The 13,171-nt window shown below is 43.0% G+C and overlaps 1 protein-coding gene across 1 annotated transcript in view; it reads left to right on the top strand.

Moving 5' to 3' along the window:
* Positions 1-13,171, top strand: part of LOC120302126 (zinc finger protein 91-like) — a 32,368-nt gene that overhangs the window by 8,114 nt on the left and 11,083 nt on the right. Inside the window, exons 7-9 of the mRNA XM_039330039.1 lie at positions 10,877-11,317; positions 12,230-12,344; positions 12,436-12,503. Coding sequence (XP_039185973.1) covers positions 10,877-11,317; positions 12,230-12,344; positions 12,436-12,503 — 624 coding nt within the window. The remainder of the gene's footprint in view (positions 1-10,876; positions 11,318-12,229; positions 12,345-12,435; positions 12,504-13,171) is intronic.

Raw genomic sequence — 13,171 nt, 5'->3', positions numbered from 1 at the left:
ACAAAGCATAACTCACTCCTTCATTTAACAGTCATCAATCACATTCATCAATTAGTTTGAAGTGTGAACTTTCCCTCCCCTAACTCCTCTGGTTACAAGTGACCTTGGAAATACTGTACTGAAATATTGTTGTGACTAACTATCCCCTGAGTACATACTTTCCCCCCTTCTCTTCTAACATTGTCTGACTTTAACTCTAGAAGTGATACACAGGTTAAATAAAACATGTTTTCTTCTTCATATGTGTCAAGCAAGAACATCCAATGTTAGCAGCCTTGACAGTCAACACTTTCATTTCTGCAATAGTGGTGAATATCTGTAGCTTGGGTGTAGGATGAGGGTGAAGGTTTGTTTTCCAATCTTGTAGGTTGGTTTCCAAATATTTTGTTACCAGACTCGGTAACATCGTTAGCGGAGTTTAGAGGATGTCAGGGTTAAGTGTTTATAAGGGCTTCAGATGTGGGGGTGTCAAGAGAGGGTCAGAGAACAGCAACTAAGATGATCAAAGGCCTGGAGACTAAAACATGAAGAAGGGCTGCAGGATTCGGGTTTTGCAAGTCTAAAGAAAAGAAATAGGGGAGACATGATAGCAATATTCCAGTATTTGAGAGGCTGCGCCAAAGAAGAGTGGGTCAAATTATTCTCCAAAGCACCAGAGGCAGGACAAGAAACAATGGTTGGAAACTGATCAAAGGGAGAAGCAACCTGGAATTAAGGAGAAAGTTCCTAACTGTGGACAATTAACCAGTGGAACAACTTGCCTCCAGAAATCGTGGGCGTTCCACCACTGAAGATTTTTAAGAAGAAACTGGATAGTCACTTGTTTCAGATGGTATAGATTCTCCTGCTTGAATCAGGAAGCTGGACTAGACCTCCAAAGTCCCCCCCAGATTCTATTCTATTCCCTTCCGTTCTATTCCATTCTATTGTGATGGGTCTTATGATGGGTCAGGTGTGAGTCATCAGTGAGAGGCTTCTGATGGGTCTTGTGATGGGGAGCAATTCCATCAACAGGCACATTGACCTACAACCAGCCTATGAACTCCTCAGAATCCAAATCAACCACACAGCCAACTGGAGAGAGCACCGACCTTCAACCAACCCATGTAAGCCCCCCAAAAGTTCACCTCTCAATGACCCTGGCCTGATGTAACCTCCCCATCTCAAAACCCATCACAAAACCCTCTCTTGACACCTGAAGCCCTTGTAAACAAGAACACTTTACACTGACGTCCTCTAAACTCTGCTGAAGATGTTACCTAGTCTGGTAATGAAATGTTCAGCAACCAACCCACAAGCTGAGAGAAAGAGCTTCACCCTCACTTTCAGTTCTCTTTTATTTAGTCTTCTGGCTTTCTCAACTCTTGGGATGATAAAAAAAAACACCATGCCAGGTTTAAGCTATGGATGGGCAATCTCAGCTTTGCTGTCATCATGCAATTTCTTCAATAAAGGTCCCTTTTGGTTTCCATTCTTTTAAGGACTAGTCTCCAAAATTATTTTTACATAAAGTTTCAGTCTTGTAGCTTCATTCTTCCTTTCTTAAATGCACTTTTTACCCATGCAGCACAGGACAGGAATCCGGACCCTGTTCCAGAGTTACAATGTCCAAGATCAAAGGTTTTCTTCTTTAGATCCCCAGTAATTTTCCGCACCTAATGACGAAGCTATGGTTGAATCGGTGGTTTGGGTTGAAATCCAGCCCCATAGATCTTTAGGAATTCCATCCAAAGCAGAGATTCTCTTGATTTAGAAGGGAGTTTGAACCCCTTCTGGCTTTTGGCTGATTACTTGACTCAGCTGGCCATGGGTGCTGAGGGAAACCCTTTCTGTCAAAAGATATCAGAACTCCAGCTGAATACCCCCTCCTATTTTTCCTACCACAAATGGCCTGTGAGTGGTTTACCAAAAGAGAATGACAGGCCAAAAGTCACCCAGCTGAGTTTCCCAACCTTTCGGCATTGGCGGCCTAGAGTGAGTGTGAGGAGAGAAAGAAGGGATGATTTTGTGCTGTGTGCTCGTGCATGAACACTGCAATGTTTGCAGTGATGCTCGTGTGAGTGGAGCCATGTACACTTTTTTAAAACAAATTTTATTGGTTTTTTAATTCTTAAAACAAAGTGCTCGAGACACACCGTGGTGCTGGGGTAATCAAACATCCAAAAATAAAACCATATATGAATAGCTCACATCAATACATCAAATATTCCCTCTCTATTTCCCTCAAATAGCATAATATATTAAAACTAATCCATTTCTAGATTAAGTTTCTATAAATCCTAAACCTGTTTTAGAGCATTATGACTTTACAATTAACATAATCAAATTTAACCTTAAATGAATACGTTCTCACTTCAGGTATCCCTTCCAGGTATAATCTAGTTCATGATCTCTTAAATCCTTAATTTTATCACAAGTCTCATTTATTTCTTCTTCCACTACACAATATTTATCCTAATTAAAATAAAATATTAGTCTAGACTATACATATTAGTCTAGACTATACATATAGTCCATCAATCAATCAATCTCTTTAACATAGCAAAATAATATCAAACCTTAAATCATTTCCATCCATTAGAGAAAATTCAAATTCCATCCAAATAATTATCATACCTAAAAAACACCCATGTTATCACACAAAAATGTCATCTTGCTCATTTAACATAATTAATTAATTATTAATCCAGATCTAAAAAGCCTCTTTAGTTTTCTTCATTCCATTACATAGTGGTTTTCATGGAAATAAACCTATTATTATTATTCCAAGAAATACATTCTTAATCTATTTAAGGTATATATTCTAATAATCACCCATTTTTCTTTTCTAACTCTAAATCTTAATCCTCAAATCATTCCATAATTCTACAGTGTCTTTTAATCCATTACATATAATTTTAAATTTCTCTTTTCAGTCTTATTCTGGCTTTCTTTTTGTGCCAGGTAGGTTTCCATAACAAAGCTTCCCTTTCAGTCGATAAATCTCCCTTTGTTGTTTGTAGTATCATTTGAATCAGTAAAAAGCATCCCATCCTCTGCATTGGGTGTCTATTTCTCTTGTCCTTAAAGCCTCATTGTTTTAAAGGTTCAAATCTCAGTCTTTGGTTCTTCTGATCCTCAAAGATATAGATGAAATGCTTGTAAGGTAAAATAAATGCCTCTTTAATCTCAGTTGATTCCTCTTCTAATGTGTTTTGATTTATACAATAGTCAGATGCTGTCTGTAAATCAGTTTGAACGTTTTGAGGTAAAGCTTATGGTTCTTAATTCTGTAGTAATCTCTTTCATTTTAGCGCATATTTCTTCAGTAGCCTCATGAATCTTTTCCAATATAAGTTTACAGTTTAATTGTGAATGAGGTTTCTCCATTTTAATAGTAATTGAAGAGAGTCCCTTTTATCTTTTAGTGGAGGCTGTCTTTAATAGAAGTTAAGCAGTATCCACCCCCACAATTTCCACAAGTACATCAGCTTATCTTTTCTCTTCAAAAATAGTTTGAAGGTCAAATCTACCTCATCTCCAGACAGTAACCAGCAGTTCCAGTATTAACTTTTCGCCACTAGATGTCCTCAGTAGGTTAAGAAATCTTTTCCAGACTCCATTTTTTCTGTCTTTTAAAGGAAAAGGTGGAAAAAGAAATAATCTTCCAGTGTAAAATAATAGTACAGCTCTAAAAAGGAGTTTTTTTCTGTTCCCCAAAGTAGATGAGAGTAAAATATAGTCATTAAAGTTATTTGTTCTATTCTTTTGTTCAACGCCTTTCTTCCCAAACATACAAAAGCTGCTTTTTCAAGATAAGGAAATAATTCCAACAAAGCTTTTACAGGCAAAAAGAACACAATAGGGTAAAGAGAGGAGCAGGAGTGGTCTCACCCGGATCGTCCGTGGTGAGGCTTTCATGCTTAGATGTACTTGTGACTTTCAGCTGGTGCAGCAGAGTAATCGGCCATCTTGCAGGATGATCTTTGCTCCGTCTGCCCTAAGGAGATAGCTGGAGCGCGAGAGAAGCTGCTGCCCTCCCGCAGCCACCAGCAAGCCTCCTCCCCACTAGGGAGTCTACTGGAGAAGAAAACACGGCCGATGTGGAGACGAGCTTCCAAACACGACCAGAGTCATCACAAACCGGAACCGGATGTTGAGCCATGTACACCCATGATGCACAATTGGGGCTGCGAATGCTCGCGCGAGTGGGGCCACAAATGCCGCGACGCTCACACAAATGCAGCCACAAACGCTCAGGATGATGCTCACATGAGTGGGGCTACAAATGTCATGGCAAGGCTCACATGAGTGGGGCTGCGAGTAGCCACAATACAGCAATGGTCACGTGACTGGGGCTATACGAGAGCATGAAGATTCGCACACAAACTAGCCACTCAAGTGGCATGGTAGTCAATGGACCGCAGCCCGGTAGTGGTCCACAGCCCACAGGTTAGGCCCCTTACCTAAGGGGTACTAGATCTCATGGTCCTCCAGTTTCTAATCCAGCACCCAAACGACTTATTATCATTATTTATTTATTTATTTATTTATAACATATGTTGTTATTAATTGCGAAGTCATATCCAACCCATCGCGACCCCATGGACAACGTTCCTCCAGGTCTTCCTGTCCTCTCCCATCTTCTGGAGTCCATTTAAGTTCACTCCTACTGCATCAATGACTCCATCCAGCCACCTCATTCTCTGTCGTCTCATTCTTCTATTGCTCTCAATCTTTCCCAGCATTAGGCCCTTCTCCAGTGAGTCCTTCCTTCTCATTAGGTGGCCAAATATTTGAGTTTCAACTTCAGGATCTGGCCTTCTAAAGAGCAGTCGAGGTTGATCTCTTCTAGGACTGACCGGTTTGAACACCTTGCAATCCAAGGGACTCGCAGGAGTCTTCTCCAGCACCATAGTTCAAAGGCTTCAATTCTTTGTTGCTCAGCCTTTCTTATGGTCCAACTTTCACAGCCATACATTGCAACTGGGAAAACCATGGCCTTGACTATACGCACTTTTGTTGGCAGGGCGATGTCTCTGCTTTTTAGTATGCTGTCTAGATTTGCCATAGCTTTCCTCCCTAGGAGCAAGCGTCTTTTAATTTCTTGGCTGCAGTCCCCATCTGAGGTGATCTTTGAGCCCAGAAAAATAAAATCTGTCACTACCTCCATTTCTTCCCCATCTATTTGCCAGGAATTGAGAGGGCCAGATGCCATGATTTTGGTTTTCTTAATGTTGAGTTTCAAGCCAAATTTTGCACTCTCCTTCTTAACCCGCATCAAAAGGCATCTTCACTTTCTGCCATTAGAGTGGTATCATCTGCATATCTTAGGTTGTTGATATTTCTCCCGGCAATCTTAATTCCAACTTTTGATTCATCTAGCCCTGCCTTTCTCATGATGTGCTCTACATATAAGTTAAATAGGCAGGGTGACAGTATACAGCCTTGCTGGACTCCTTTCCCAATTTTGAACCAATCAGTGGTTCCGTGTCCAGTTCTCACTGTTGGTTCTTGACCCACATATAGGTTTCCCAAGAGACAAATAAGATGGTCTGGTACTTCCATCTCTTTAAGAACTTGCCACAATTTGTTGTGATCCACACAATCAAAGGCTTTAGCATAGTCAACAAAGCAGAAGTAGATTTTTTCTGGAACTCCCTATCTTTCTCCATGATCCAGCGTATGTTGGCAATTTGATCTCTAGTTCCTCTGCCTCTTCAAAATCCTGCCTGTACTTCTGGTAGTTCTCGGTCCACATACTGCTGGAGTCTAGCTTATAGGATTTTAAGCATAACTTTACTAGCATGTGAAATGAGTGCAATGGTGCGATAGTTTGAACATTCTTTGGCATTGCCTTTCTTTGGAATTGGAATGTAAACTGATCTTTTCCAATCCTGTGGCCACTGTTGAGTTTTCCAAATTTGCTAGCAAATTGAGTGTAGCACTTTTACTGCATCGTCTTTTAAGGTTTTGAATAGCTCATCTGGAATGCTGTCACCTCCACTAGCTTTGTTGTTGCTCCGATTTCCTAAGGCCCATTTCACTTCACATTCTAGGATGTCTGGCTCGAGGTCAGTGACCACCCCATCGTGGTTATCTGGGACGTTAAGTTCGTTCTTGTATAGTTCTTCTGTGTAGTTTTGCCACCTTTTCTTAATCTCTTCTGCCTCTGTTAGATCCCTGCCATTTTGATCCTTTATCATGCCCATCTTTGCATGAAACGTTCCCTTCATATCTCCAATTTTTCTTGAAGAGATCTCTGGTCCTCCCTATTCTATTGTTTTCTTCTATTTCTTTGCACTGTTCATTTAAGTATCTCTTCTAGCTATTCTCTGGAATTCTGCATTCAATTGGATGTATCTTTCTCCTTTGCCTTTCACTTCCCTTCTTTCCTCAGCTATTTGCAAAGCTTCCTCAGACAGCCATTTTGCTTTCTTGCATTTCTTTTTCTTTGGGATGGTTTTAGTTGCTACCTCTTGTACAATGTTGCGAACCTCCGTCCATAGTTCTTCAGGCACTCTGTCTATCAGATCTAATTCCTTAAATCTATTTGTCACCTCTACTGTATATTCATCAGGAATATGATATAGTTCATACCTGAGTGGCCTAGTGCTTTTCCCTACTTTCTTCAATTTAAGCCTATATTTTGCAACGAGAAGCTCATGATCTGAGCCACAGTCAGCTCCTGGTCTTGTTTTTACTGACTGTATAGAGCTTCTCCATCTTTGGCTGCAGAGCATATAGTCAATCTGATTTCTATGTTGACTGTCTGGTGATGTCCATGTGTAGAGGCGTCTCTTGGGCTGTTGGAAAAAAAGTGTTTGTTATGACCATCATATTCTCTTGACAAAATTCTATCAGCTTGTGCCCTGCTTTATTTTGTACTCCAAAGCCAAACTTGCCTGTTATTCCAGTTATCTTTTGGCTTCCTACTTTAGCATTCCAATCCCCCATGATGATAAGGACATCATTTTTGGGTGTTAATTCTATAAGGTGGTATAGGGCTTCATAGAACCGGTCAATTTCATCCTCTTCAGCACCAGTGGTTGGGGCATAGATTTGGACTACTGTGATATTGAATGGTTTGCCTTGGATTCGAACTGAGATCATTCTGTCATTTTGGGGACTGTATCCCAGTATTGCTTTTCCTATTCTTTTATTGACTATGAAGGATACTCCATTTCTTCTGAGGGATTCTTGCCCGCAGTAGTATACCTGATGGTCATCTGAGTTAAATTCACCCATTCCTGTCCATTTTAGTTCGCTGATTCCTAAGATGTCGATGTTCAGTCTTGTCATCTCTTTTTTGACTACGTCTAGCTCGCCTTGGTTCATGGATCTTACATTCCAGGTTCCTATGGAGAAAAGATCTTTACAGCATCGGATTTTCCTTTCACCACCAGATATCCACAGCTGAGCGTCCTTTCGACTTTGGCCCAGTCGCTTCATTCTTTCTGGCGCTACTAGTACTAACCCTCTGCTCTTCCCCAGTAGCATATTGGACACCTTCCAATCTGGGGGGCTCATCTTCCAGCGTCATATCTTTTTGCCTTTTGTTACTGTCCATGGGTTGTTTTTTTAAAAAATAAATTTTATTAGTAATACAAAATTAAAAACACATTGGACATAGATATGACGTCACTGGTTCCATACATTTTCTGACATTTTACAATAATATTAGTACTCATATAGACATAGTTCTTGAGCTTTGCTCACTATTTATAATATAATATTAACACTTTCCCCCTTATTTCTGTATATCTATTTATCTTTTAAATATACATTTATCTCTAATCTATATTTTATTCTAACACTATGCATTTGTCTTGGCTACCCTCTTACTGTCTATCCAATCATAAAATTGTTCCCAGATTTTGTAGTACTTAGTTTCACTTTTATCCTTGAGTTCCAATGTAAGTCTATCCATTTCAGCGCAATTGAAATTTTCCAATAATATTTCCTCTTCGGTTGGAGTATCTTTCTCTTTCCATTTTTGAGCGAAGGGTATGGGTGCCGCTGTTACTATATACTATATGTCCATGGGGTTTTCATGGCAAAGATACTGGAGTGGTTTGCCATTTCCTTCTCCAGTGGATCACATTTTGTCAGAACTCTCTGCTATGACCTGTCCGTCTTGAGTGGCCCTGCACGGCATAGCTCATAGCTTCATTGAGTTATGACAAGGCAGTAATCCATGAAGGAGATAAAATATAGGCTGTGCATCTTATCTCAAGGTAACTCTGGGTGATTATTATATCAAGCTCTTCCACGAGGGACAATCCGAACTACAAAAAGAAATTAATCACAAAATTCCATCCAGTCAAATCAGCCAGCCAAATCCTTTCCACCAAGAAATTAGTATTTCAACTAGCAATAGCACTTAGACCAGTGGTTCTCAGCCTGTGAGTCAGGGCCCCATTTGGGGTCAAACGACCATTTCATGAGGGTCGCCAAACAACGCAGTCCACCATTTTTTTTCCCTTTCCCTTAGCTGTGCTACTCCCTTTTATTCTATTGGCTTTTGAAAGCCAATAGAATAGACTCTCTTGAGTAGAGTCTAATTCTATTGGCTTTCAAAAGCCAATAGAAATTGTCCAGGCTGTCTCTGCCCTGCTGAGCCCGCCAAAAGTCCCATTCTGCAAACGGTGCTGCAAGTTGTCTGCAGCGAAGGCGAACTGTCTGGAGGTTTCCACCCTCCCTGCTAAGCAACTACTAAAAATATAAGTAAAAGAGGGCCAGGGGTGGGAGGTGGGAGGCCGGCGGGCACAGGGTGGGTTGCTGGCGCGCGTGGGGCCTGGCGGGTGCCTTACCTCCCTTGGGCTGAGCCAGCTGGTGGCCCAGCCAGTGGTCGCCCTGCGCCATCACTGCCACTTGCCAGCTACGCCTCAGTCGGCACAGGGGGCGGCACCACGCATGCACGGGGCTCCCGGGCAAGGAAAGTCTTCAACTTACGACTGGTTGGGTAGTCCTCGACTTACGACTGGTTGGGTAGTCCTCGATTTATGACCAGTTGAGTAGTCCTCGACTTATGACTGGTTGTGGGTCACGGCATTAAAAAGGTTGAGAACCACAGACTTATACACCATGGGTCTCCACGGTCTGGGGGGGGGGGGAGGTTGGACCAGATGACCTACAAGGCTACCTTCCAACTCTGCTATTCTATGTCTTATTCTATGTTTCATCCTTTTATAACAGCCTCTATAAAAAAGAGAAAAGAAAGGAGGGCAAGAAGACGCTTTTGGAGAGGACGTGACAGCATTTTATAGAAATTGCAGTCTTTCTCCTCTCTTTGCCTTGAGCACCTGCGTTGCACAAGGCATCCACCAGGGGGATCCCTCTGCCAAGCGAAGGGAACACAGGGCGCTTCACCATTGGGCGGCTGGAGGACGAAGGCCACAGCTGGCTTTCCGGAGCAAGAGGGAGAGAAGAGGAGGAAATGACGTCACAGAGCTTTGCCTCTCTAGGACGCTGCACTCTCTCTCCATCACCCTCTGCGCTTTGCTGCAGGTAAAAGAAAATAAAAAGGCGGGGGGAATGTCTTGCAGGGGAGGCAGCCAGATGTGGCCCTAAGGGAGGAGAGGGGGGGGTCTCTCTTCCTATGCAAAGGGAGGCGGAGGGTCCTTATCCTGGAGGAGGGAGGGACACATGCCAAGTCCTCATGCAAGTTCAGTCATCTGAGTCCCAAGAGTGGGAGAGACCAAATCCCATGTTCCCCAGCTGCCCGCCTTTCCATGCACACAACAGACACATGGGGGGGGGGGAAGCAGAGGACCAGACCGGCCTTGTTGCCCCCTCCTTGACGGAACTCAGGATTCCCAGGAAAGAAGTGGGGACTGGGGAAGTCCTTCCCGCCTTGTTTTCTGGGAACAGCTGGAGGGGGAAGGGGGGAGAAGAAGGAAGATCTCAAGCTAGCGATAAAAAAAGCCTTGCAAGACAGGAGGTGCCCCACATGGGTCCGGATTCGCACTAGGTGCTGGCTGAGGCTCAAAAGAGAGCCAAATCCTTCACAATGGAACCTGTCTTGGGAGGGGGAGTGAAGCAGGACGATATCTCCAGACCCTGTTTGGGGGGGAGAACTTGGCTCCTACTGTTGACTGACCTTTTTGGGCTTCAGGGCATGTTGTGTGGAGATGCCAGCCTGTAAGAGTCTGTCTTGGTGCTCTAAAAGTCAGTCTTGAACAAGGGTAATGGAGCATCCTAAGCTAGTTCTTGCATTTCTGTTGAGGGGAACAGAGATTTTCTGGTTGGCTAATTTGTTTGGAGTGTTGACATGTTGCGTGAACCCGCTTGGAGGTGAATGTAGGTTTAGTTTTTAAAAAGCAAGAGCTTCCTTGTGAGAAAGAAACAAGAAATAGAAAATGTTCCAACTACATTAATTCAGCAAGAATAGAATAGAATAGAATAGAATAGAATAGAATAGAATAGAATAGAATAGAATGACAGAGTTGGAAGGGTCCTTGGAGGTCTTCTAGTCCAACCCATTGCTCAGGCAGGAAACCCTATACCATTTCAGACAAATTATTGTCCAGTCTCTTCTTAAAAACTTCCACTGTTGGAGCATTCACAACCTCTGGAGGCGAGTCATTCCATTGATTAATTGTTCTAACTGTGAGGAAATTTCTTCATACTTCTAGGTTGCTTCTGTCCTTGATTAGATTAGGGTTAGATTAGAAGACCCCCAAGGTCCCTTCCAACTTTATTATTCGGTTTTGTTCTGAATTTATTTTATTTTCTATCTTAGAGACACAAACTGGAAGCCATTTGCACTCATCATATAATTTTATAGATAAAAGTATCTCTCCGCTAAAGAAAGCTGAACCTCTAACTATCACCACAGCTGCAGCAAGAGAAACAGTCCTTTAAAGGAAACGTTTCTTGGAGATTCACATAAGAGTCCTTGGACCCATTTGGAGTTGCGTTACAGGACAGAGAAAGAATGGAGACCCGACCTTTAGCAAGTGAGGGAACTGGAAAAGCTGATCAGCCTGGGTGCTGTAAGGAGACCTGGGCAAGAAGTGGGCAGAAGATCCTGGAAGAAGACACCATCATCCCTTCCGAAGTTCAGTCCTGCAACTTCAGGAGCGTCCAATATCAGGCTTCTGAGGATCCCCGAGGACTTTGCAGCCGACTCCATGACTTTTGTAATCGATGGTTCAAAGCAGAAAAGCACTCCAAAGCCCAGATGCTGGACCTGGTGGTTCTGGAGCAGTTTCTGGCCCTTCTACCTCCAGAGATGGAGAGCTGGGTGCGGGAGTGTGGAGCAGAGACCAGCTCCCAGGCAGTGGCCCTGGTGGAAGGCCTTCTCCTCAGCCAGGCAGGGGAGCAGAAGGAGCAGGTGAGAGACCTTCACCTTGGCAGCCCAGAAGGGGTTGACTGGAATAAAGAATGTGGTTGAATTCTTCACCTCTCCCTTCCAGAGGCCCAAAGGTGCTTTTTTCACGAGGCAATTGGACTTTCTTGTTTTTCTTTGAAGACATTTCGCTTCTCATCCAAGACGCTTCTTCAGTTCTAATGGGATGGTGGGGAATGGAAGGATTTATACTCCTTTGCATTCTTTTAGAGAATTGTTTAGGCCACTTGGAGGCTTATCTGTGTTCTCAGGATCATCTGAATGGTGCATATGGTTGTGGAGCCTTCTTGGAACTGCAGAAAGGACTGTGTTGTAGACTGGAGATAGACGATGTTGAATAGCCCTCTCTCAATAGAGGGGGGAGATACGACATCATCTATCTCCATTCTACAACACAGTCCTTTAAGCAGTTCCGAGAATGGTCTACACCCCTTTGCATTACTCAGCTGGCCCTGAGACACAGATAAACTTCCAAGTGGCCTCAACGTCTGTAAAATAATGAAAATGAACAGCTGCCTGCAAGGAATATAAATCCTTCCACTCTGCACCATCCACTCACAGCTGGAAACATTTCTTGGATGAGAAGCAAAATGTCTTCAAAGAGAAAAAAAATAAAGTCCAGTTGCCTCTTGAAAAAGCGCCTTTGGGACAACCGTGACCTGAATGACTGAGAATCTCCATAGACATCTCCCTACCAGGTTTCTGGAATTCATAATATGTGGAGATGTTTCACTAATTCTTGTGGGATATTGTTTCATTATCTGTTATAAAAAAATGATGACAGACATTCCTTTCTTATTTTCTAGTCTCACTGATGAACATTGGAGGCTTTCAAGAATCCTCTTTGTATTATGTGATGTCCACTAATTCTTCTTTTCTCCTGTCTCCTATTTCAAGTCCTTCACAAAGGACGTCAGAGTTTCTGAGGGAAGCAGGAATCCATCAAATTCTCCTCAGGAGTTGTTTTTGAGGAGCGTTTCTCTGGAAGATCCAAGTCTGGACACCTTGGGAGGTAATCAAAGTCCCAAACTCTCTCCTCTTCTGTAAAATCTCTCTTCCTGTGTTATTAATTCTGGTTTTTAAAATTCTGTTTTTCCTCACAGGGAAGACTCGAGTGGAGTTGTCTGCTCTGTATGGTGCAGCTGAAACAGTGGTTGGACCTGCAACTCAAGTAAGAGGAGTAAATTCACTAATAGAATAGAACAGTGGTTCTCCACCTGTGGGTCGGGACCCCATTTGGGGTTGAACGACCATTTCACGGGGGTCACCAAACAACGCAGTCCGCCATTTTTTCCCCCCTTTCCCTTAGCTGTGCTACTCCCTTTTATTCTATTGGCTTTTGAAAGCTAATAGAACAGACTCTCTTGAATAGAGTCTAATTCTATTGGCTTTCAAAAGCCAATAGGAATTGTCCAGGCTGTCTCTGCCCTGCTGAGCCCGCCAAAAGTCCCATTCTGCAAACGGTGCTGCACCGGTTGAGTAGTCCTCGACTTACGACCGGTTGAGTAGTCCTCGATGTACGACCGGTTGGGGGTCGCGGCATTAAAAAGGAACCTTGTAGGTCATCTCGTCCACATGGCAGTCCAGTCTCTTCTTGAAAGTTTCCAGTGATGAAGCTCCCACAACTTCTGAACGCAAGCTGTTTCATTGTTCTCACTGTCAGAAAATTTCTTCTTATTTCTAGGTTGAATCTCTCCTTGATCAGTTTCCACCCGTTGCTTCTTGTCCTGCCTTCAGGTGCTTTGGAAAATAGCTCGACTCCCTCTTCTTTGTGGCAGCCCCTGAGATATTGGAACATAGCTATCATGTCCCCCCTCATCCTTCTCTCCATTAAACTAG

Source organism: Crotalus tigris, unplaced genomic scaffold (assembly GCF_016545835.1).
Source record: "Crotalus tigris isolate CLP2741 ecotype Arizona unplaced genomic scaffold, ASM1654583v1 scf7180000024423.372371, whole genome shotgun sequence".
Classification (NCBI taxonomy): Eukaryota; Metazoa; Chordata; class Lepidosauria; order Squamata; family Viperidae; genus Crotalus; species Crotalus tigris.
This window is presented reverse-complemented; position numbering and strand designations above follow the sequence as displayed.